The 26,982-nt window shown below is 40.3% G+C and overlaps 1 protein-coding gene across 4 annotated transcripts in view; it reads right to left on the bottom strand.

Annotated features, from left to right (window-relative positions):
- Positions 1-26,982, bottom strand: part of dock3 (dedicator of cytokinesis 3) — a 980,202-nt gene that overhangs the window by 525,336 nt on the left and 427,884 nt on the right. For all 4 annotated transcript variants that reach the window (XM_043708482.2, XM_043708483.2, XM_043708484.2 and 1 more), the window contains exons 8-9: positions 3,457-3,498; positions 759-913 (exon numbers count right to left, since the gene is read on the bottom strand). In XM_043708482.2, coding sequence (XP_043564417.1) covers positions 759-913; positions 3,457-3,498 — 197 coding nt within the window. The remainder of the gene's footprint in view (positions 1-758; positions 914-3,456; positions 3,499-26,982) is intronic.

Below are 26,982 nucleotides of genomic sequence, written 5' to 3' on the forward strand. Positions count from 1 at the left end.
TGATAAACAAACAAAGAGGTTGACTGTGCATGACAACTTGTGAGACAAGAAGTGGATAGTGGCAGCTAGCATGATGTAGCATAACCTGTGTGGAGCTTAAGTTTTGTAACAGGAGTTTCTCCGGAAAACAACATCACAAGATGATCAAAATTTATGTTGTTATTTTTCTAATTTAACTGCAATTTTTAAAGAATTCCAATGACACATCTCCATTTTTACTTTTACAAAAACAGAATCACCAGACCTTTGACTGACCTTATACGTGTTATTTTTAAAGAATTGGAACTTTAATAAACAATTATCCTGGATTCTAGCTGAACAGGACATGTTTAAATGAGAGTAATCAATCCTTGCCGGTTCAACATTAATTGTAATCAGTCCAGTGTTCCTGCAACTCATTTTCTGATGTATCAGCTATTTTACTGTCACAGTGAATGAATAATTCTGACACATTGTGAGAGTTGAATTTCTTCTTGAACTTATGGCCATTACAGCAGCATAGTTCCATATATTCCTGGCATATCACAGGATACAGGCGATAGGCATAATTAGAAGCTGCTGTTGTCTCTGTCTCACTCTCACTCTCACACACACACACAATGCCAAAGCTTTAATTAATAACTGTGGACAATTATCCAAAGCTCAAAAAATCATCTCTTGCAAAAACTAGAACTGGTAAGTTCCAAAGAAATGGAATGAAATACGTTGTGGAACTGCCCAATGCTGCCAGCTGACTTCATCGCCTTTTGGATTCCTACCTGATCTGTTTACCCTCTCGCATGTCGTAAAGAGAAAAGAAGATATCTGTATCTTCTCCAATAGTGTGGTAGGTAAAGCTTCTCATACTTAGTAAGAGATGATGGGGTATAGGGATGCGGCATGTATCACCATGTCGATGCTTCATAGTATCCGTCTATTTCAAAAAGAAAGAAAATGTCACATTCATCAGAAATATAATGTAATGACATTAAACATCTCGAAAAGCTACAAATAATTTTGGACATATATTTGAAAATAATTATTTTTAGGGCACTGAGGAAATTGCAGGGCAGTGGGAATGACAACATAGTTCCTTCAAAGAGCCAGGGTGAATTCCCTCATTTAACATTCTATGATCATTTTATGAATTTCAACGATACCAGACAAAAATGCAGCTTTTTTCCAAATTCAAATGTTCCAGTGTATTTTCCACAATAGCTAATCTATCTACACTTTATGTAGTGAATTAAAACAATTGTTCTTAAACTGTGTCAAGGGGTACCTTTGGGCAATGGTTGTAATTACTACCATCCTGTCAGCAGATAAGAGAATCATCAAAAAGACTAAATTGAAGTGGCCCTCCATCTAATCTGCAATGTCCAAGCACACATTTATTAATTACTTTAACAGAAACACTGGATGGTGATAAATGAAAAAGTCAAACCCACTAGCTGAAAATGTGACAATAACCTACATCAGCTCTTTTAGGGAAGTGCCATTCAGCTTTATTGAATGGTAGCACCACTGGGGAGACAGTGATCACTGTCGGCAAAACACCTAAATGGGGACTAATAGTCTTGCTGGATCTTAGGTCACAGATGAATGATGACAGGAAGGAACTGACAGATGGCGCAGGATTACAAGGCAGGTGGAAGGGGTGTTGGCAACCAGGGAGGGGGTTGACACTGAGCAAGGTCCCCTTCCTTCCTGACGTTCAAACCCTAGGTCAGGCATTGAATGCTTTTGAACAAGGGAACTCTTGCACATAAGTAACTCGAGGATTTGCTTAATAAAAGAAAAAACTGTGGATGCTATAAATATGAACCAAAAACAGAAGTTGCAGGTGTCAGTTCTGAGGAAGGGTCATCAGACTCAAAACGTTAACTCTGATTTCTCTTCAAGGTGCTGCCAGACCTGCTTAGGCAGAAACTTCTGTTTTTGTTTGAAGTATTTGCTTGTCATACTCCCTGCACAGCAAAGCTCCTTACTCACTGCTGAAGGAATATAGCACTCATGGAATGAGGCCCTTAAGTGGGCATTAATTGCTCACTCAAGAACCGCAATTGATGGCCAAGGAAGTCAAAGCTTCGACTTGGGAAAATTGGGCACACTAACACATATTATCTTGCTAAAACTCACAAACCCTCTCTAAGCAATTTGTAATTACATAGTTATAAAATAATACAATACCTGAAATATTTCTATTTTTTCAGACTAGTCTAGTAATCAGGCAACTATGGGGCGGCATGGTGACTCAGTGGTTAGCACTGCTACCTTGTAGTGCAAGGAGGCTGGGTTCGATTTCCATCTCGGGTGACTGTATGGAGTTTGCACATTCTCCCCGTGTCTGCATGGGTTTCACCTGGGTGCTCTGGTTTCTTCCCAGTCACAAAAATGTGCAGGTCAAGTGAATTGGCCATGCTAAATTGCCCATAGTGTTAGGTGCATTAGACAGAGGGAAATGGGTGTGGGTGGGTAACTCTTCGGAGTGTTGGTGCGGACTTATTGGGCCAAATGGTCTGTTTCCACACTGGATTAGATTAGAGAAACTAATTAATCTAATCAAATTTACAACAGTTTGCACATTCTCCCCGTGTCTACGTGGGTTTCCTCCAGGTGCTCCGGTTTCCTCCCACAATCCAAAGATGTGCAGGTCAGGTGAATTGGCCATGCTAAATTGCTCATAGTGTTAGGGAAATTGGTTTGGGTGGATTACTCTTCAGAGGGTCGGTGTGGGCTGGTTGGGCCGAAGGGCCTGTTTCCACACTGTAGGGAATCTAATCTAATCTAATCTCTGGAAGGTGTTTGGTAGAATTCTACTTAGTTAAAGTATATTTTTAAATTTAGCTCAATGCTACCTTTATTTTAAACTTTTGTTTTGTTGGAAGTTGTATTTATTAAGGTATGAGAAATCAATGGAATAATTTCAGAGCATTTATTGGTATCAAGCACTTACATGTCAAATATAGTTTCAACTTTGTCAGAACTTCACAAACATTCCACATAATAACATCAAGATAACAGGGTGAATTTTTCAGCAAATTTTTGCTGATAAAGCAGATCAATATGGTATGGATTCTCGTCTAGGTCCCAGGGATAGAAATAAAGTTCTTAAGCACTGCATATGTAGTATGAAGTAGGAGTAGAAATAGGCCATTGTGCCCCTCAAGCATGCTCCACCCATTCTATAAAATAGCAAATAAGACAACCCTCCTCGCTTTTTTTCCTCATTCCCATAGCTAATGTTTATGAACTGATAAAGGAGCTTTATATAATTATTTTGGCACTCAATTTATGAATGAAAAGCAAGAGCTAAATATTAAATATGCTACTTTTGAGATACTTTCAATTTCCGCACTTATTCTCTAATACAATGCATACATTTTAGATTTTCTTCATAATATTGAATTGTTGGTATCTGATTAAATCACTAGTAATAAACAATAGAGATAATCTTCAGGATATATGTAGGTATACCTGTGTAGTACTTTGCTGTATGCTGTGTCTACTGGACAAGTGCTGTGAAGTTTAAAAGAAACAAAATTAGTAAAATGTATAAATATAACAATTTCAGATTCTAATCATATTAAATATGTCTCTTCAAATTTCGGCTGAATCCTGCAACATTGTTGGACATATCCGAACTGCTGAATCAGAATCAGATATTTTATACTATGAGAAACTGTAGCACAGCAGGTTACAAAAGTTTAGAATCTGAATTTCACAATAGGCTGAGAGAAAAGAAAAGCATTATTGAGATAAATAAATTACTTGTTTTGTACATCATTGATTTCAATGCAGTTATGAGGTCAACAAGAATAAACAGAACTTTTACTTTTCTAAATCAGTCGCTATTGGAATATTGCAATTTTGGTCTCCCTACTATAGGAAGGAATGTTGTGAAACTTGAAAAGGTTCAGAAAAGATTCAGAAGGATGTTGCCAGGTTGGAGACTGAACAGACTGGGGCTATTTTCCCTGGAGTGTCAGGGGTTGAGGGATGACCTTGTAGAGGTTTATAAAATCATGATGGGCACGTATAGGGTAAATAGACCAGGTATTTTCCCTGGGATGGGGGAGTCCAAAACTAGAGTGCATAGGCTTAAAGTGAGAGGGAAAATAAATAAAAGGAATCCAGGGGCAACGTTTTCAGGCAGAGGGTGGCGGGGTGTATGGAATGAGCTGCCAGAGGAAGTGGAGGCTGGTACAATTACAACATTTAAAAGGCATTTGGATAGGTATATGAATAGGAATGGTTTAGAGGGATGTGGGCGAAATACTGGCAAATGGGACTAGATTAATTTAGGATATCTGGTCAGCATGGACAAGTTGGACTGAAGGGTCTATTTCCATGCTGTATATCTCTATGACCTAAATAGGTGTTAACATATACTCTTTAAATGGAGAAAACCTCTCCTTCTACAATAATGTATATTACACTAATGCTGAGTTTAACTCCAGCTAAGTTTTGTGCCTTCTAATCTCAGAATGAGGTTTGATGAATAGGCTTTTATTTCCTTTCAATTTGTAGTGTGGATCAGATTGTGGCAGATATGTAATATTTTACTCTAATGTAACAAGACATCAAAAGAATCCTTTTGGTGAGACCTTGCATATGCATACATATTATAAAGTAAGTCTTTGACGTTCTACAGAAACAATTCTTAATGCCAAATATCGGTAGCAGATCCTCCCTAATAAGTGAAGCACTTCAATATATGCTAAAAACAGACTATTGGCTTTTAATATAATGACCACAACAAAAAGCTGACCCAACACTAACTGTTTAGGGAGACAGCAAAGTCCCCTTTTAATCATTCTCAGTGCTTCTTAAAGCATCAACGCCTGCACTCATGTCATATTATGCTGTGGTTCTGTTCGCCGAGCTGGAAGTTTTTGTTGCAAACGTTTCGTCCCCTGTCTAGGTGACATCCTCAGTGCTTGGGAGCCTCCTGTGAAGCGCTTCTGTGGTGTTTCCTCCGGCATTTATAGTGGCCTGTCCCTGCTGCTTCCGGTTGTCAGTTTCAGCTGTCCGCTGTAGTGGCTGGTATATTGGGTCCAGGTCTATGTGTTTATTGATGGAGTTTGTGGATGAGTGCCATGCTTCTAGGAATTCCCTGGCTGTTCTTTGTTTCGCTTGCCCTATAATGGTAGTGTTGTTCCAGTCAAATTCATGTTGCTTGTCGTCTGCGTGTGTGGCTACTAGGGATAGCTGGTCGTGTCGTTTTGTGGCTAGTTGATGTTCGTGGATGCGGATCATTAGCTGTCTTCCTGTTTGTCCTATATAGTGTTTTGTGCAGTCCTTGCATGGGATTTTGTACATCAACTAGCCACGAAATGACACGACCAGCTATCCCTAGTAGCCACACACGCAGACGACAAGCAACATGAATTTGACTGGAACAACACTACCATTATAGGGCAAGCGAAACAAACATCAGCCAGGGAATTCCTAGAAGCATGGCACTCATCCACAAACTCCATCAACAAACACATAGACCTGGACCCAATATACCGGCCACTACAGCGGACAGCTGAAACTGACAACCGGAAGCGGCAGGGACAGGCCCTATAAATGCTGGAGGAAACACCACAGAAGCGCTTCACAGGAGGCTCCCAAGCACTGAGGATGTCACCTAGACAGTGGACGAAACGTTTGCAACAAAACCTTCCAGCTCGGCGAACAGAATCACAGCAATGAGCACCCGAGCTACAAATCTTCTCACAAACTTTGAATGTCATATTATTACAAGATCGCTATATCATAATTAGGATTATACAAATAATATATCTCCGCTGCCTCAGGGGAGGCTATTTCCAGAATGAACCTTTGGGAGATGTTCTAATACGTGGCAACTTTGGTTAGAAGTAGAGAGATCACAACTGTTTTGCATAATTTCAGATGATTTGTCAAGCTGAGCTTTTACACTTGCTTGGCACAGAAAGTGAACATTAAAGTGGTTTAATGTTAATAAGTCCTCTTGAACAAGATCTTCCAGCTCCTCCATTGTGATGATGCAACATTTCATATATTCAATTAGCAGCTTTGATGGCTCTCTTTTTAAATATTGATTGTCACAAGTAAGGATTTTTATACATATGTGATTTTACTGCATTACTTCAGTGATTTAGAATGGTGTAGAATACACAAGTAGATTAAATCTCTAAACAGATCACCATACTTCCACTTCCTCATGATGCTTATGGAGCATGGGTAAATGTGGCTTGATCACTTGTGACAACAGTTTTCAGTGGGTGATGTCACTGAAGTGTATTCTGTTAGGTTGCTTCATTCTTCAATTTAACTTTAAGGTAAAGACAATACAGGAGTGAAGGAGAGCTAGACATTTAATTGCAAGGTTTAAAACAGGGAGTTACAGGAGAGATCTCTTCTAACATCTAATACTTTAATCTATATCAGTCCTGTGCTGTACCAGATTGAAAAAAACTCTGGTTTACCCTAAAGAGAAGACCCATCCAAATTCAAGTAAACTCAATAAGGGCTTATTAAATATCAGGTAAAGCTAATACTAATAACAGGACGAAGTTATGTGTGAAAATCGTACACACATGCTTGAAGAAGTTTGAAAAACGGTTCATTGACTTGTGAGAAACAAATGCAAAATTAAAATCAGAGGTGATGATGGTGCTGCACCAGCTGCAGATGCTGGGACACTGGAGCGATGAGATTCGTTTTGCACAACAATTTTAGCTGATGTGAAACCCTTGCAGAATTTCTTGATTTTGTAACTGCATGGTCCCTTCAAGGCCTCACAGACTTGGAAGGAGGTAATATGGGACTCAGCCGCACTTGCTTCATTTTTGGCAAAACCTGGTTTATGTGATGCTGAGACAGCAGCTTATGCAAGATGAGAAAGGGCTGAGCAACATATGCAGATTTGCCCTGACTTAATAAAGGTTGACAGCCATAGAATCAATCATACGTCAAAACGCTCCCATTAATCCGAGGCCCAACAATAATTGCTATGTCAATTACTCTCATATCAACCATATAAAGTTTCAATGAAGTACCAAGATCTTAAAGGCCCGTAAATAAGAACCGAAAGAACTGTGCTTGCTGTAAACCAGAAACAAAAATAGAAATTGCTGGAAAAGCTCAGCAGCTCTGGCAGCACCTGTGGAGAGAAATCAGAATTAACATTCCTCAGTTCCTGAGTTCTGAGGAAGAGTCACTCAAAGAGAGACAAAAGGCAGTGACCACAGTCAGTGAGGGAGGGAGAGAAAGGAACTTACACTGCCAACTGACATAGCAATGAAACTGCACAGTTACTGCCTTTGCTGCTTGAGTTCATGTATCTCTGGATATCGGAGTGTGTCTGGGAAAAACTAACAAACAGTGAAATTCAGAGTTGACCTTGGAAGAACCTGTGTGGGAAGACTCAGCACAGGAACAGATAGGTGCATAGTTTTTAACATGTAACCATGCTGTAAATGTACAGTAGTGCGTCGAGCAGTTTCTTTCTTGATTATATGTTTTATTGAGATCTGTCTCTTGATTAATTTTTTAAAAATAAACCATAAATACTAAGTTAGCCTGGAGTACTGTTTTTTAGAGCAAAAAGACGGTATTATTTTTTGGCACTTCCTGTTGGAAGTGGGAGTTTAGGGAGAGTTTCCATGTTACTGATGATTATGTCTGCAGGAAGTATCTTTGGTTGCGAATCCTATCAGATCACATGTTACAGGCAATGAGGAAATTACAAGAGGCAGTGAGTGTGATGGATGGCAGTTATAGGAAGGGAGAAAAGCCGCAGATACAGTCACATAGATGGATGAATTTCAGGAAAGGTAGGAGGGGTAGACAGGTAGTGCAGGTGTCTTCTGTGGTTATCCCCTTTTCAAACAAGTATGCTGTTTTGGAAAATGTAGGGGTGATGGACTCTCAGAGGAATGTAGTGCAAACAGCTAAGTTTCTGGTATCGAGACTAACTCTAATGTAATGAGGGATACTCCGGGTTCCCTAAGTGATCGATTGTGATAGGGGACTCTCTAGTCAGATGCACAGACAGACATTTCTGCAGTCAGCAGCCAAAAATCAGAAAAGTGTGTTACCTCCCTGGTGCCAAGATCAAGGATATCTCAGAGAGGGTGCAGAATGTTCTCAAAGGGGAGCAGGACCAGCAGGAGGTCATTGTACACATTAGAACTAACAACATAGGAAGGGAAAAGGATGAGATTCTGAAGGGAAAATATAGAAAGTTAGGCAGGAATTTTAAAAGGAGGCCGAGGGTAGTAATATCTGGGATTATTCCCGGTGCTACGAGCTAGTGAGGGTGGGAATAGGAGGACAGAGCAGATGAATGCGTGGCTGAGGGGCTGGTGCAAGGGAGAAGGGTTCACATTTTTGGATCATTGGAATCTCTTCTGGGCTAGAAGTGACCCGTACAAGAAGGACAGATTGTACCTGAATTTGAAGGGGACTAATATAATGGCAGGGAAATTTGCTTGAGCTACTCGGGAGGTGGGGAGCAGAAATCTGAGACTGGTACAGTTGGGAAAGGAGCAAGCCAAACAGTTAGGGCAGGCAGGAACAAAGCAGAGAACAAGGTCGAATTGATAAATTAAACTGCATTCATTTCAATACAAGCGGCCTAACATGGAAAGCAGATGAACTCAGGCCATGATTAAGAACATGGGACTGGGATATAATAGCAATTACTGAAAATGGCTCAGGGATGGGCAGGACTGGCAGCAGAATGTTCCAGGATACAAATGCTATAGGAAGTATGGGGGAGGGGGTGGTAGAGGGTGTGGTAGCGGCAAGAGAGGAGGGGAAGTGGCATTTTTGATAAGGGATATCATTTCAGCTGTACTGAGGGAGGATATTCCTGAAAATTCCTGAGGTTATTTGGGTGGAACTGAGAAATAAGAAAGGGACGATCACCTTATTGGGATTGTATTATAGACACGCTAACAGTCAGTGGGAAATTGAGAAGCAAATTTGTAAGGAGATTTCAGTTATCTCTAAGAATAATAGGATGGTTATGGTAGTGGATTTTAATTTTCCAAACATAGACTGGAACAGGCATAGTATTAAGGGTTTAGATGAGGAGGAATTTGTTAACTGTATACAACAAAATTTTCTGATTCAATCCGTGGATGTACCTACTAGAGAAGGTGCAAAACTTGACCTACTGCTGGGAAATAAGACAAGGCAGCTAACTGGGATGTCAGTGGGGGACTACTTTGGGGCCAGCAATCATAATTCTATTAGCTTTAAAATAGTGATGGAGAAAGACAGACCGGATCTAAAAGTTGAAGTTCTAAATTGGAGAAAGGCAAATTTTGGCAGTGTTAGGCAAGAACTTTCAAAAGCTGAGGCAGATGGTCGCAAGTAAAGGGACGGCTGGAAAATGGGAAGCCTTTAAAAATGAGAATACAAGAGTCCAGAGACAGTATATTCTTATTAGGATGAAAGGAAATGCTGGTAGGTATAGAGAATGCTGGATGACTAAAGAAATTGAAGGTTTGGTTAAGAAAAAGAAGGAAGCATATATCAGGTATAGGCAGGATAGATCGAGTGAATCCTTAAAAGAGCATAAAGGCAGTAGGAGTATACTTAAAAGGCAAATCATGAGGGCAAAAAGGGGACATAAGATAGCTTTGGTAAATAGAGTTAAGGAGAATCCAAAGGGATTTTACAAATGCATTAAGGACAAAAGAGTAACAAGGGAGAGAATAGGGCCCCTCAAAGATCAGTAAAGCAGCCTATGTGGGGAATCGCAGGAGATGGGGAGACACTAAATGAGTATTTTGCATCAGTGTTTATTGTGGAGAAGGATATAGAAGATATAGAATGTCAGGAAATAGAAGGTGACATCTTGAAAAATGTACACATTGCAGAGGAGGAAGCGCTGGATGTTCTGAAACGCATAAAAGTGGATAAATCGCAAGGACCTGATCCTGTGTACCCTAGAATTCTGTGGAAACTAGGGAAGTGATTACTGGGCTGCTTGCTGAGATAGTTGTATCATCGATAGCCACAGGTGAGATGCCAGAAGACTGGAGGTTGGCTAACATGGTGCTACTATTTAAGAAAGGTGGTAAGCCAAAAGCCAAGGAACCATAGACTGGTGAGCATGACATCAGTCGTGGGTAAGTTGTTGGGGGGAATCCTGAGGGACAGGATGTACATGTATTTGAAAAGGCAAGGACTGATTAGGGATAGTCAGCATGGCTTTGTGAGTGGGAAATCATGACTCATAAATTTAATTGAGTTTTTTGAAGAAGTAACAACGAGGATTGATGAGGGAAGAGTGGTAGACGTGATCTATATGGACTTCAGCGAGGCATTCCACAAGATTCCTTATGGGAGACTGGTTAGCAAGGTTATATCTCATGGAATACAGGGAGAACTAGCCATTGGATACAGAATTGGCTCAAAGATAGAAGATAGAGGGTTGTGGTGGAGGCTTGCTTTTCAGACTGGGGGCTTGTGACCAGTGGTGTGCCACAAGGATCAATGAGGGATCCACTGCTTTTTGTATTTTATATAAATGATTTGGAATTGAACATAGGAGGTATAGCTATTAAGTTTGCAGATGGCACCAAAGTTGGAGGTGTGATACACAGAGTACAATGGGATCTTGAGCAGATGGACCAATGGGCTGAGGAGTGGCAGAGTTTAATTTAGATAAATGAGAGGTGCTGCATTTTGGAAAAGCAAATCTTTTTTGCACGTATACTCTTAATGGTAAGGTCCACAGGAGTGTTGCTGAACAAAGAGACCTTGGAGTACAGGTTCATAGTTCCTTGAAAGTAGAGTCACAGGTAGATAGGATTGTGAAGACAGCGTTTGGTTTGCTTTCCTTTCCTTTATTGGTCAGAGCATTGAGTACCCGAGTTGGGAGATCATGTTGGCGGCATTGGTTCGGCTTCATAGAGTCATAGAGATGTACAGCATGGAAACAGACCCTTCGGTCCAACCCGTCCATGCTGACCAGATACCCAACCTAATCTAGTCCCACCTGCCAGCACCCAGCCCATATTCCTCCAAACCCTTCCTATTTATATACCGATTCAAATGCCTTTTAAATGTTGCAATTGTACCAGCCTCCACCACTTCCTCTGGCAGCTCATTCCATACACGTACCACTCTCGGTGTGAAAAAGTTGCCCTTTAGGTCTCTTTTATATCTTTCCCCTCTCACCCTAAACCTATGCCCTCTAGTTCTGGACTCCCTGACCCCAGGGAAAAGACTTTGCCTATTTATCCTATCCATGTCCCTCATAATTTTGTAAACCTTTATAAGGTCACCCCCCAGCCTCCGACGCTTCAGGGAAAACAGTCCCAGCCTGTTCAACCTCTCCCTATAGCTCAAATCCTCCAAACCTGGCAACATTCTTGTAAATCTTTTCTGAACCCTTTCAAGTTTCACAACATCTTTCTGATAGGAAGGAGACCAGAATTACACGCAATATTCCGACAGTGGCCTAATCAATGTCTTGTACAGCCGCAACATGACGTCCCAACTCCTGTACTCAATACTCTGATCAATAAAAGAAAGCACACCAAACGCCTTCTTCACTATCCTATCTACCTGCGACTTCACTTTCTAGGAGCTATGAACCTGCATTCCAAGGTCTCTTTGTTCAGCAACACTCTCTAGGACCTTACCATTAAGTGCATAAATCCTGCTAAGATTTGCTTTCCCAAAATACATCACCTCGCATTTATCTAAATTAAACTCCATCTGCCACTTCTCGTTGGCCATCTGATCAATATCCTGTTGTAATCTGATGTAACCTTCTTCGCTGTCCACTACACTTCCAATTTAGGTGTCATCTGGTTCTTCTGGAATTTGCATGCAATTCTGGTCTCCTACTTATTGGAAGGATGTTGCGAAAGTTGAAAGGGTTCAGAAAAGATTTACAAGGATGTTGCCAGGGTTGAAGGATTTGAGCTAGCAGGAGAGGCTGAATAGGCTGGGGCTGTTTTCCCTGGAGTGTCGGAGGCTGAGGGGTGACCTTATAGAGGTTTATAAAATCACGAGAGTCATGGATAGGGTAAATTGACAATGCCTTTTCCTTGGAGTGTGGGAGTCCAGAACCAGAGTGCCTAGTTTTAGGGTGAGGGGGGAAAGATATAAAAGGGATCTAAGGGCAACTTTTTCACACAGAGGGTGGTGTGCATATGGAATGGCTGGTACAATTACAACATTTAATAGGCATCTGGATGGGTACATGAATAGGATAGGTTTAGAAGGATATGGGCCAAGTGTTGGAAAATGGGACAAGAATAGATTGAGATATCTGGTTGGCATGGACAAGTTGGACTGAAGGGACTGTTTCCGTGTTGCACATCTCTATGACCCAAAATGTTAACCTGGATTTCTCTGCACAGATGCTGCCAGACCTCCTGAGCTTTTCCAGCAATTTGTTTTTGTTCATTAAAAGCCCCTATCTGGTTTCAAAAGTCTGAATATGACCATTCAACACACAAAAATAAAGAAATCAAAACTATTAATCTGCTGCATTATAAAACTTGTACTGAATAACTCCACAAGAAAAAGTGCCATTGATCATTGACAGAAAGGTTAGACATTAACAACCTGAACTTTGCAAATCCATTCACATTAGACCTCTAACTTAAATATTTTCTATCAATTAAGTTTTCACGAACCATGTGTTTTGCTTTTCATTTTATCTTGCCTCACTATTGCTATCAATGGACTAACCAATAGTAAGCTCCCATCTCAGCTTGTTATAGGAAGAGAAAAAGGAGGGATGCAAGGCCACTCAGGATGCATCAGAAGTAACATGTACTCATTCAATGGAACCCAACAAATTTGAATTTACAGCTTGTGACAGCAGATCTGATAGGTCCTTATCAAAACCAGTGCTAACAGTAGTGTTGATGACTCTTTGTAAACATCCTATCCATTGTCTATTCTCTCATTACAACATGGAAAAAAAAGGGTTCGATAATTATTAGCCAGCAATGCCTGATCAGCTACATCTATCAAGATGGCACAAACTACCTTTGGAAACATAGTCATAGCTATCTCAATACAAACAATCCTGTCTCTCAGCATCCAAATCAGTATAGGTTTCATTGCAGATCATACACCATCAGGGTATCAAAGCCTGGTATACCACAAATCAGCTGTTGCTTTAACCTCCTGACAGGTATCTGCTTCTTGACAGGTTGCAATACTGGCTTATAGAGTAAATCAACAAAAAAAAGGCGTCTCTCACAACTTTCCATGTAATATCATCTGACTTTGAAAAGACCTGAAAGTGATTTATGGAAAGCAGTGCTCAGATGCATGATTGCTGAATTATGCCTGCACACCAGATTTCCTTTTCCTTCAACTTTTGCTGATCACTAATTTGTCTTTTTTCCTTTCACCCTTGGCTGCTATGGTTGGGGTGAATTTTTCTAAAAGCTATGAGAATTTATATATATACTAACTCCACACTTTTTTTCAATTATCTGATCATATTGAAATTTTGATTAGATTCCCTACAGTGTGGAAACAGGCCCTTCGGCCCAACCAGTCCACACCGACCCTCCGAAGAGTAACCCACCCAGACCCATTTCCCTCTGACTAATGCAGCTAACACTATGGGCAATTTAGCATGGCCAATTCACCTGACCTGCACAGCTTTGGACTGTGGGAAGAAATCGGAGCACCCGGAGGAAACCCACGCAGACACGGGGAGAATGTGCAAACTCCACACAGACAGTTGCCCGAGGCTGGAATCGAACCTGGGATCCTATTGCTATGAGGCAGCAGTGCTAACCACTGAGCCACCGTGCGCCCTTTTATCAGTACCATACCAAATTATAAAACAACGCTATTGCTCGAGAACAGAGTGCTATTCGCACATTTCATTCTAGCAAGGCATGCTTCAATTTTTGATCAGATACTGCTGTCTCGCACCGGGATGCAAAACCTAATACTGATATGATAAAGGTTGTATCTCCCTAATCTGACAGCCTCTCGACCAGGTCTCTCTCAGACCAGAGAATTTGCAAGATCACAGGAGGTCATGTATCAGGTCAGAATTGAGTTTCTCACAATTCTGATGTGAAAGGTGTTCTGTAAATCAAACCTATAGGCTGTTACAAATATATAAATAACCAGCGGAATCACTAAGATGGTTAGTTTGTCTAACTTTGACTACTTTCTAACTTAAACGGAACTGCCATAGGTTTAATACCACATCCACAGGTACATCCAACTGACTGATTATTTAAGTAAATGCTTGTCTTCTTAAAAATGACATCAAAACAATTTTACAAATACTGCTTTCACATATAGAAATGAGGATCATATCATATTAAATTTAGATAGGAGTTCACAATTACGAATCCATTTGTAAAAGGGCTCCTTCAATCAAAACTATTTGAAAGCACTGATTAGGTTTTAATCAGGCTGAATCAATTTTATTAAACTTGCTACAATTGCTGATGCTTTGTCAATGGGAATGTCTTCAATGAACCTTTTACTATTTTGATTGAAGTCCATTAAAAATTACAGAAGACACTTTCAGAATGTTAAGCACTTGAATAGATATTGAGAAAATGTGGTTTTGACAGTTCTAAACTTTAACAAATTAAGACACAGGTTAATTACTCATTCATGCAACGTCATCTAAAGGCAGATAGTAGCTGATTAATTCTTCAAAAGTTTACAATGGTCCCATAGAAAAGTAACATCTTTTGCAGGTTCAGATAGGATATTAGCATTTACACAGTTTATTTTGAGAATTACTGGAGATGCTCTAGGCACAGATATTCACAATGCCATTCTTATATGCTTTACTTCATTGGCCTGTTTCTGATGTTAGACCTCTTGCATTAACCCTGAACAATTGGCCTTTCATTGTCAAGTCTACATTGCCAAAGAAACCTCAAAACATAAAACAGATCAATAAATGACTTTATGTTGGCAGACTGAATTCAAAAGGGTCCTTTGAGATGGTCTATGCTCATCCACATTTCATATGCACTGTTAAAGTTCTATCCAGCTCACATGGGTCTATTAATGCTGTATTTTTGAAATTGAGCAGTTTGGGACTGTAAACTGTGCTTTCTACCAACAGCTGAAATTTATTTCAAAGAGCAGATTCCTCACAATAAATGTCAATCAATCTCCATAATCAACCTACCTCCTGATAATGACAAAGATTCATTCATTCATATCACTGTATAATGGGATCTACATATTGGTTATTTGACAAATAAGCACAGAAATAAGACTTCATGATATACAATGTTCTAAATGTTTGTTGCTATGCTTGTTTGTATTGAATTTCCTGGATAGTAAAATGATTTGCCATTTACTTTATTAGGCACAGACTATTACTGCACTAAACCTGAATATTGATTGGAAAATCACAAAGGAAAAGATAAAAGAATGAATTTTCATTTATTTTATCTTCAATGTTATTCATCCTCAGTGCCTCTCCCCACCAATCACTACTCTCTCCTGTGTTACAGCGTCTACTTCAGCACATTCCTGCTCCATTCTTACTGTCACAAAATTTCTCTATATACTCGCCCCATTCTTTACACAGTGTTGTAGGAATGGAATCCCCTCCAATTGGATTTTATCATAACTATGATAAAAAAAATCAACAAAACTCATGACACAGTGCTGCACGTAACACCAAACATCAGCACAAATACTCAGAGGTTAAATTCAGGCTGTGGCCTCATCACTGAGGGATTCAACATTGTCTAAGTGCTACCATGGGATGATGGTGCAGGAAAATGAACCTCTCATTACCTGTTGCAATTAAAACATTGATCAGCTAAAACAATAGCATGGAACCTGGACACTATTACTATGATCGGTTCGCATTGAGCGAGGGAAATAGATCATTCAAACTTATGTCTATCTAAGGGCTAGATACTGTTGTCATGTCATCTCAAAGTAGCAGCAAGATATTTAGAACCACTGTGAACTAATCAGGCTCTGTGGACCTTCTTTTCACAGAAAAGGACTGCATTGTTTAACTGACCATATTTGAGAAAGATACCAAGCAGGATTAGCTCTCAGATATTCTGATCAATAGAAAAATGTTTGATGTGGTTGTAGTCGGCTTGCTTTAAATCACATAAAAGGACGGAATTGAAGCAACTGGGCTGCAGTTGGAGTAAGGGTCAGGATCAGCAAAATAGGTGATGAGAGCTTGATTCATCCATCAAGGAGCCACACAACTACAAGATGGGACTTTAGGCAAGATGCTGGTGGAGCCATATGGGCTAGAGGAAAAACCTGGAACTTCAACATGCGCTTTGTGGGAGTGATGAATCACAGAACTCCATGGAAGCCTCTTGGACCACGGTGGCAGCACTAGATTTCAAAATGAACATTATGACCGAGTGCCATTTCCCTGTCTTTTCTTTGTATCCCTGCATATTGTTTTGATGCAAATAATTATCACATGCTGTCTTGAATGAACTTGCCCCACTACAATTTCAGGACTTGCATTCCAGTACCTAACTACACAGTGTGCGAAAAAGATTTTTTTCTCACATTATAGTTGCTTCTTCTTCCAACTATTTTAAATCTATGCCCCCTCATTCTCAATCCTTTTAAACATGGGAACAGTTTTTATCTATTCCGTTTATCTTCTCATGAAAATTTCTATCCTCTTAGCCTTCTCCTCTACAAGGAAAACAGTCTCAACTTCTTTAATCTATCTTTGAAACTGAGGTTTTCCATCCCTGGAACTATTCTTGGAAACCTTTTCTGCATATGTTCCAATTGGTTCATATCCTTCATGACATGTGGCACCCAGAAACGTAGAGAATACTTCAGTTGAAGTCTAACAGATTCAGCATAACCACCCTGCCTTTGTATTCAATATCCCTATTATTAATGCCTAGGTTGCTGTATTCTTTATTAACTGCTCTCACTTTAAGTCGTGCCATCCCTAATTATGTACACAGGCACACACCTCATGTATCCCTGCAATTGCATACATTTGGGCGGCACGGTGGCACAGTGGTTAGCACTGCTGCCTCACAGCGCCAGAGAACCGGGTTCAATCCCCAACTCAGGCGACTGACTGTGTGGAGTTTGCACATTCTCCCCGTGTCTGTGTGGGTTTCCTCCGGGTGCTCTGGTTTCCTCCCACAGTCCAAAGATGTGCAGGTCAGGTGAATTGGCCATGCTAAATTGCCTGTAGTGTTAGGTAAGAGGGGCAAAATGTAGGGCAATGGGTGGGTTGCGCTTCGGCGGGTCGGTGTGGACTTGTTGGGCCGAAGGGCCAGTTTCCACACTGTAAGTAATCTAATCTAATCTAATCTAGACTTGGTGCCTTTATTTTGTACCATCTCTGTGTTCTTTCTACCAACTCACACTTGTTCAAATTGAACTTCACGTGTTACCTGTCTAACCAAGTTACAAACTAATCAATATGCTTTTAAAGTTCTATGCTGTCCTCAATGTTTACAATTTTGTCAAGTTTTGCATCATGTGCAAATACTGAAATCGTCTCTATATCATGTATAATATCATATAAAACAACACATATATCAGGAAAAGAAAGGGTCACAATACCAACCCCAGGGAAACTCATGGAATGATGGTGCAGGAAAATGAACTTTCGTAGAAATTTTGTATGCAAGTTGCTACTGCCCCGTTTATTCTATGAGCTCTAACTGTGTTAACAATCTGTTAAGTAACATAAAAATGGGTCAAGCGCCTTTTGGAAGTTCATGCACACCACATCAACAGTCCTTTCTGTTACCTCATCAAAAAACTCCAGCAGATTAGCTAAACCAGATTTTCTCTCAAAGTAGTCCAAGCTGGCCCTTCTTAATTAAGTTACATTGATTCATATGACAATTAATTCTAATCGGATGTATAATCACCCTAAATGCTTCCCCACGGCCAAAGTTAAACTGACCAATCTATATTGCTGGCCTTATCCTTACACCGGTCATTGAACAATAGTGTAATGATTGCAATTCTCCAGTCCTCTGGCAAGTCTGAAGATGACTGAAAAATAATGACCAGCGCATCTGCATTTTCTGCCATAATTTCCTTCAGAATCTGCTTCCTTCGTAAAGTATTCATTTTATAACTCAATCATGCCCATACTCCCATATGTAAATCATATGTTTAGTCTCTACCTGGCCCTACACCTCCTTCTACTACCGTTTTACTACATCCGTGCTTACAGAGGACATTGCAGCTCCCTTTTATGTTAGCTGTCAGTCTCTTCTCATAATTTCTCTTTGTTCATCTTAATTGCTTTCTCATTGCTCCTCTCAACCTTCTGTATTCAGCTTGGCTATCAATCATATTTTTTACCTCACCCCTGTGGTTAGCATACCTTTTCTTATTTATACTAAATGTTATCTTATTTTTCATCCAGTGAGCTCTTGTTTGTTCTACCTATCCCCTATGAGGCAACAGACCTTGAGTGTACCTGAACAATGTCTGCTTTGAAGGTAACCCATTGTTCAGCTAGTCTACCCTGCTAGCCTTTGGCTCTAACCCAGTGCTGCTATTAATCCATTGAAGTTGATTCAGTTATTTTTTTCTTATATTGGAATATTCATTGCTTTTTCCACTATCATCCTAAACTTTATGATACAATGATCATTATTCCCCAAATATTACACCAATGACACCAAACTATTTTGTTCACCTCATTTCCAATAATCAGATCTAGAAATGTCTTCATTCTCTTCAGAGTGGACACATACTACTGTAAAAAATCTTGACTTGGAACGACACCACTATTCCTTCACCGTTGCTGAGTCAAAATCCTGTAACTCTCTCCCTTAAAACACTCTGTATCTGCACCCTGAATGGATTACAATAGTTCAAGATAGCAGCTCATCACCACCTTTTCAAGAGCAATTTGTGATTAGTAATAAGTACTGCTCTTGTAGGGATGCCTATATCCTGTGAAAGAAGAAAAGCTTGACATTTAGTCTCTCTGCATATTCCTCATACTCTTCTCGCAAATGTCTTCTGTACTCTTGGCATTCTTCTTAAACCATGCTATCTAGATTGAACATATTGTTCCAGTTGAGGGCTAATCAGAGATTTGGAATCTGTCATGCATACACAGGCTGCAGGATTGAAAGATCTGCCCCATGTCTATGGTTCTCAAAGCAACGCTACAACATTTAAGGGCAATGGCCAAATCATGTTAATTTCTGAATGACCCCCTCAAGAAATACAACATAGATGTCAACGCATAGGAGAATCATTCAGAAGACTTAGAGGGAACTACTATATGAAGAGACACAATTCTTCAAAAACACCTTCTTTGAGAGCAAGAATGGAAAAGGAACAGGCAGCACGGTGGCACAGTGGTTAGCACTGTTGCCTCACAGCGCCAGAGATCTGGGTTCAATTCCCGCCTCAGGAAACTGTCTGTGTGGAGTTTGCACATTCTCCCCGTGTCTGCGTGGGTTTCCTCCGGGTGCTGCGGTTTCCTCCCACAACACAAAAGTGTGCAAGTTAGGTGGAATGGCCATGCTAAATTGCCCATATTGTTAGGTGAAGGGGTAAATGTAGGAGAATGGGTCTGGGTGGGTTGCTCTTCGGTGGGTCGGTGTGGACTTGTTGGGCCGAAGGGCCTGTTTCCACACTTAAGTAATCTAAAGTATTCTAATCTAACTGATGAAGGGAATGGCAATGATCTCAAGGGCAACTACCACTTCCTGGAAACACCTGCCAAATGTGGCTTTGGAAACAAGTTCATCAGCCACACAAGGACCCATAGAACCCAAGCCCAGTGACACATAATTTCCTAGGTGGACAATCAAACTTGTTAGCAAGTGATTTCTGCCACTAACAAAGCCCCTCTTAATGCCCCACTGCGTTGGGTTCCCTCCAGGCCATAAATTAAAATACATAGAACATAGAAAAATACAGCGCAGTACAGGCCCTTTGGCCCTCGATGTTGCGCCGATCCAAGCCCACCTAACCTATACTAGCCCACTATCCTCCATATGCCTATCCAATGCCCGTTTAAATGCCCATAAAGAGGGAGAGTCCACCACTGCTACTGGCAGGGCATTCCATGAACTCACGACTCGCTGAGTAAAGAATCTACCCCTAACATCTGTCCTATACCTACCACCCCTTAATTTAAAGCTATGCCCCCTCGTAATAGCTGACTCCATACATGTTCTGTAGATTCACACCATAAAATGCCATTCAACATCTTGTTTCCAGCAGAAGTTGGATTTCAATAGCTGGAGGTCATAGTTGAGACCCTTGGGAACAGTCTCCAATGTTAATTGAGGGGGAATCTGGAGATAGTCTGAGAGGTGAATGATTAGAGCTGAAAATGTATTGCTGGAAAAGCGCAGCAGGTCAGGCAGCATCCAGGGAACAGGAGAATCGACGTTTCGGGCATAAGCCCTTCTGAATGATTACAATGGTTTGGTTAAGACAGAAGTTGAGAAAGTGGTTGGGTAATGTAGGTCCACACTTAAGGCCCAAACCTTAAACCTAGCTCCCTTTATCCCTTCTAACCCATGACTGAGCACCCAACAGTTCTGGACTAACATTAGAATACATCTAGAAGACATTACAGCCCGCATGTTCAAGTTTCCAACAATAATTGTAAACACATATCTGAACTATATTAAATGAAGAGTCCTGTTGCTTTGCTATGAGTGTCCTGCTCATCTGCTCAAGACACTGCAAGATCAGGAGGAGTGAGCAATTAGTCTTATTCTAACAGTTCCCTTCCACCTAGTCTTTATTAAGCAGACAAGTTAATGCCACAAACACATTTGCACTGTTCAGTACAATACAAAGTTCTGTGTGATGAAGAAACTTCCAGAGATCAGGTTTTGAAATATCGAATCATCGGATCCCAACAGTATGGAAGCAGGCCATTTGGTTCAAAAAGTCCACATCTTCCCTCCAAAGAGAATTCCACCCAGACCCACCCAATCCCTCTAACCCTACATTTCCCACGGCTGACCACCTAACTTGCGCACCCTGGATACTACAGGTAATTTAGCATTGCTAATCCATGTAATCTGCATATCTTTGGATCACTTCCTCAAAAATCCAGCCTCTAATATCTTATAAAGAAGTATAAGTTTTTTTTGAAAAAACAAACAAGCTGTAATGACTCTTCCAGAAGGAAAAACTGTAGAATGTGGAAATTCTATTCAGCCCCTCAAACCTGCTCCATCATTCAATAGCTATCATGGCTGATCCAACATTCCTCAGGTCCACTTTCCTGTGTTTTTCCTATAACCCTTAAAGTTAATGCTCCAAGCTAGTCCTGTATATGGGACTCTACAACAGACGTCCCTTTAAAGACTTTCTTCAAACAATAGCAAAAGGGACAGTGGGTAGTGGGAGCCAGGGTTCCACTTCTCCTTTAAAAAATAGCCCCTTTAAATTAAAATCAGGTCAAGAATTTACGGAATAATCAAAACCAAACAAAAAAATTCTTTTTTTCCTATTGAATCTTCTTTTATCCTCACTGGCTCATAGGCATTTACATTGCAGAAGGAGGCTATTTCGCACTGTGTCTGCACAGGTCAAATAAGATCTGATGACTCTAATCCCATTTTCTAGATTTTGGCCCATAGCAATTCAAGTGAATATCTGAATACTGCTTTTATGTTACAACACACTTTCAAAATACAGACTGACACCACCCTGTGAATAAAAGAAATTCTCTTCAACTCACCTATTACCTTAAATCTATACTTACTGGTTACTGACCAGTAATGGGGAAAGGTAAGTGCCTTCCCATTCATTCTACAGCCCTCATCATCTTATATAATTTACTGGTCAGTGCATTGAGTACAGGAGTTGGGATGCTACGCTGCGGCTGCATAGGACACTGGCTAGGCCATACCCAGAACACTGCACTCAACTCTGGTCTCCCTGCCACAAGAAACATGCTGCAAACCTGAAAAGATCCAGGAATGCCATCGGGGCCAGAGGGCCCGAGCCACAGGGAGAGGCCAAAAAGACCGGAGCCACCCCCACCGTAGTGTCAGAGGCCGAAGAGTGATCCCATAAAATCTTGAGGGGCATAAAAAGGGCAAACAGCCAAGGCCCCCTTCTACCAGGGTAGGGGAGTCCAAAATGAGAAGGCACTGGTTCAAGGTGAGAGCCGAAAGACACAAAAGGGACATAAGGGGCAACCCCACCGTACAGAGGATGTTGAGCAAATCATATTTATGTCTCCAAGACAGAATTTCTGTCCCTGCAATCTATACAAATAGGGATTATAGAGATTTACTGCACTTTAAACATCTACTTTTATCCAATCCTCCTTTCCTCAAATTAATTTGACTATTTGTGATTAATTGGAGAATTGCGCAAGGTTTACGATAAGTCAGAGGAATTTTAATAGCAACACTGTCAAAAATACAATCATGAAGTAGCTGAAAATACAACTTCATTTTGAAACTTCTAAGAATTAAGGATAGCTAGGTGATAAGAGACCCTTCATTCTTTTCCTTTTTAAAATAATGTTGTCAAGCAATACCATTGCTTTGAGCAAAACTGCATATTTGAACCACCAAAACACTACTTGCCTCAGGTTCTACCTTAACCTTTACCTCAGTCCCAGCCTCCTGTAACCATCATGCCAGTGTCTGTTATTCTTAAATTTGTCAATTTCAATAGGCTGGACTTTCAACCTCCACAAATTTGAATTCAGTCAAAACACTGTTGTTCACATTTCTGTCTGGCTTAAGTCCTGCCTATGACTCTGTCAATCTAAACTAATTTCCAATGTGTTGGGCCAGATTCTCCACGGACTGGTAATTTTGTACAGATTGCAGACTCTGATTGGGTCCAACATTTGTGTGGGAAAGGGATCAGCTCCAGTGCTGGCAGCAGAGGGAGGTACTGAATTTGGTTGGATGGTGTTTTGGATTTTTTGGTGGGGGGTAGAGGGGCACAGGTATGGATATTAGGTGTTGGATCCTGTGGCAGTGGGTGCTGGGTCTCTGGGGGATGGGGAGGAGAGCCTGGAGAGTGCATTATGTCAGCTCCTGGGGATTGTCAAGCCCCATGGTTGGGCTATCACAATAGGTGAGGGCTTAAGTATTTGGATTGTTTAATAGCTATTCAGGATAAGCTAAGTACTTAATAACTTTTCTGAGTAACTATTTTCTTTAATTCCATCAGAGCATCCATGACAGCGAGGTATTTAGATGATGCTTTCTGGAATTACTTTTCAAAATCTCCCAATCTATCTCTACGAAGCTTCTCAAAATCTATGTTTTAAATCAATTATCATTCACCCTCCTTGATGACTTTTTTTGTGCCCTAATTCATCATTGAGATGCTCTTTACATTAGGTCACTGTGTAATTTGGAGTTAAACTGATCTAACAAAATGGGTTTTCCAAGAATCATTGCTACACCTATTGAATCATTTGTAGCAGGAGACAAGAAACAAAGCTACGAAATGTACAAATTGCACCAAACACAGCCTGTGGACACTGATATCACTCACAGAGTTTGCATTTCCCCTTTGTTTGAACTTTTCCTTTCTCAGTATAGATTAAGATTTAAAAACACATTTAAGGTACTGAACTTTGAAAATGTGTCTGATCCAGAGTCAGAGTCGAAGTCTTCAGAGAGTTCTGACTTACTTGCCTTAATAATTACCCAGAGAAGCTAGAGTGATAAAAGCTTGATCTAACTCTTTGCTAATTGTATTACTGAACCCCAACTCCATATCATTTACATCGACTGCACACGACCCAGAACATTTGGCACAAAGCTCCAGCACCTGATACCTGACCCAACACCAATCCCGCCAATACCAAACCCCATCCCCGCACCCAACTAATTCCCTGACATTTGATGTACTCCCTCCTCACCCACAATAACATACACTCACTCACCTGCCTCTATGCCCCACCAATTGCCACTAATTGTCTTATCCATCCACTTGCCACCCTACTTGCTGATACACCCACTTACAATCTCAACAGCATTTTGGCAAGGAGAAAAGATAAGTCCTGTAAGTCTTTGAATACAGTAGTTACTGCTGTAAAAGTGTGTGGCTTGGTCTTCAGCACAGGTCCAGCCTTGCTCTGGAAAGCTTAGGATAAGGTCATAGAGTCATACAGCTAGGAAATAGACCCTTCAGTCCAACAGTCCATGCTAACCATAATCCCAAACTAAACTAGTTCCACTTGCCTGCACTTGGTCCTTATCCCTCCAGTCATTTATCCCTCCAGTCATTTCTTATTAATACTTACCCAAATGTCTTTTAAATGTTGTAACAGTACTACATTCACCACTTCCTCTGGAAATTCATTCCAAACACAAACCATAAGATATAGGAGCAGAAATTAGGCCATTTGGCCAATTGAATCTGCTCCACCATTCTATCATGGCTTATAAATTTCTTAAACCAATTTTCCCGCTTTCTCTACATAACCCTTGATCCTCTTGATACTCAAGAACCTATCTGCCGAACCATTCTATGTGTAAAAAAATTGTCCCTTATGTCTTTTTCAAATCTTTTCCCCTCTCACCTTAAAAATATGTCCCTAGTCTTGGAATAGAGAAAAGACACCCACCATTCATATTATCTATATCCCTCATTATTTCATAAACCTATATATGGTCACCCCTCAACCTTCTACACTCCAGGGAAAACAGTCCCAGCCTATCTAGCTCTCCTTAAAACTCAAATGCTCCATTCTCACAACATCCTGGTTAATCTCTTTTGAACCTTCTCCACTTTAATAATATCCTTCCTATAACTGGGTGACCAGAACTGGACACATTACTCCCACCAATGTCCTGTACAACCTCAATATGATGTACCAACTCCTAAACTCAAAGGCCCTTTGAGCCTGCTTTGCCATTTAACATGATCTTGGCTGATCCTCTATCTCAATGCCATTTTCCCAGTTTCCTTTGATGTCTTTAATATCTAAAAAATTATTAAAGTCTTTCTTGAATTATATTCAGTGAATTGTGTTGTACAGTCTTCTGTAGTAGGCAATTCCTAGGCTCACTACCCTTTAAGTGAATAAACCTTTCCTCATCTCAGTCCTAAATACCCACATTGTACCTTGGGAGCATAACCCTAGGTTCTCCAACAAGGGAAACGATCCTCTGTGTGTCTGGTCTGTCCAGTCCAGCCCACGTGGAACTTTGCACATATCAATCAGAAACCCTCTCTGTCATAAACTCTGCTGAATACGGACAAAGCAGAAAGCCATTGTAGATTTTGTGATGAATAAAGAACCAGAGCAGTCTGCTTAGTTCAGTTGGTAAGCATGTGTTTCATAAAAATGCCAAAACACAGGTTCAATACATGTTCCAGTAATGATCTATAAGTCACTCGGTTCCACGATCAATCAATTAACACACCTGTAAACAACTCTTTGTCCAACATGCAAACAATCCTTTATTGTATGTTTCAGCGTTGGGTTGGCAGACTCTGATTCACCCAGAAGTATGAAAACTTTTTGCAATCAAAAGAATCCAAAAACCTTACAGAATTTGCATAAGGTTTATATACATTAATCATCATCAAACATGGAGCATGATCGCATAGTAACAACCAATCAATAATTATAATCACTTCATGGGTAGTAGAACCAATGATATTGATTAAGTTGTAATGGCTTATATCACCTTTTCAAAGATTCACAACCTGCAAAATGTGGTTTAGTATTTCTTCTACAAGAACTTGCAGCTTGCAAATGTGGTTAGTATTTCCTCATCTCGCAGCTTGCAAATGTGGTTAGTTTTTCCTCATCTTATCCATCTACTTCTTCATAGCTTTAACTATAGGTAGTCACGTAAGCATGGGGAAACATCATTCTGCGGTTTCTTGTTTTTGTCTGGGTCAGAGCAATCTAATTTAGCAATGCAGAAGACCTTTTGTACACTTTGCAGAAGCCATTTTGTGGAGCTCCTTTATCCATTTTGTCCTATCTCCTAGAGGCCCATATCCTCACCAGCTGTGTAGATTTGGAACCAGACTTCTTGCGCTGTTCCTAAGAATGGAGGACATTGGCATAAGCTGCCAATGAAAAAGCTCAGTACAAAATATCAATAATGAACCAAGGATTTGTCTTTGGGGAATGTAAATAATTTTTAATCACCCTGTTCAGAGATGCTATTTCATGCCTCAACAGCAGGTGATCTTTAAACCAAGCCTCCTGGCTCTAAAGTAGGGATACTACCACTGCATCACAAGAGCTCCACTTAACAGTGCTTAAATTGACATAGATCAATTGAGATTAGTTAACAATTTGACTCTAAGGCAATAGTTTGAAAATAGTGATAATAATTTGACTGATATCAGAGCTAATGGCAAAAGCTTTTGTTGAACATACTTTGGGGAAGTGATAAATATTACAGACTAGGTGATAACATAATAAGCAATGGTGAACTTTTAAAATAATAAATTGCATCATTTTCAAAGCTGAGAATAGGACATAATATTAGTGGGGAACCTAAATGTGAGATTAGCTAACTCAACTTACCTTAAGTAACAAAATAGCAATGGACAAAATACTCAATTTTAATTAGACAAAATTCCTGATCTTGATGGTTTCCACCCTGGAATATCCACAAAAACAGATGAGGAAATTGTCATATTATTCTGTAATTTGAGGAATTGTGGTTTTGCATTGGAAAAATGAAAGTGATAGTTTCTTTTAATAACGGACAGTGGGAGAAACAACAAAAGTACAGACCTGTCAGTTCAATGTCAGTTGCAAGGAATTGTGGAGTCAGGGACAGAGCTACTGAGCACTTGGGCAACTACGAATTGATAAGACAGTCACAGCATGGATTAGTAATGGTAAATTATATCGTACTAATTAGTTATTTATTTTTGAGTCTGTCACTAACATATGTCAGAGAATTCGTATATCCTGCCAGATGGCATTTGGTCGGATTCTTCAAATGAGGTTATTAATAAAAGTGAGAACACACAATTGTAGGTCATAAATTGATAAAGATAGTTTGGAAAACGAGTTTGTAGAATGCTTGTGACAACCTTGTAGAACATTACAACACAGAACCGACTAGC

Source organism: Chiloscyllium plagiosum, unplaced genomic scaffold (assembly GCF_037043375.1).
Source record: "Chiloscyllium plagiosum isolate Xiang-an unplaced genomic scaffold, Cpla_swu_hap1 HiC_scaffold_14, whole genome shotgun sequence".
In the NCBI taxonomy this organism is placed as follows: Eukaryota; Metazoa; Chordata; class Chondrichthyes; order Orectolobiformes; family Hemiscylliidae; genus Chiloscyllium; species Chiloscyllium plagiosum.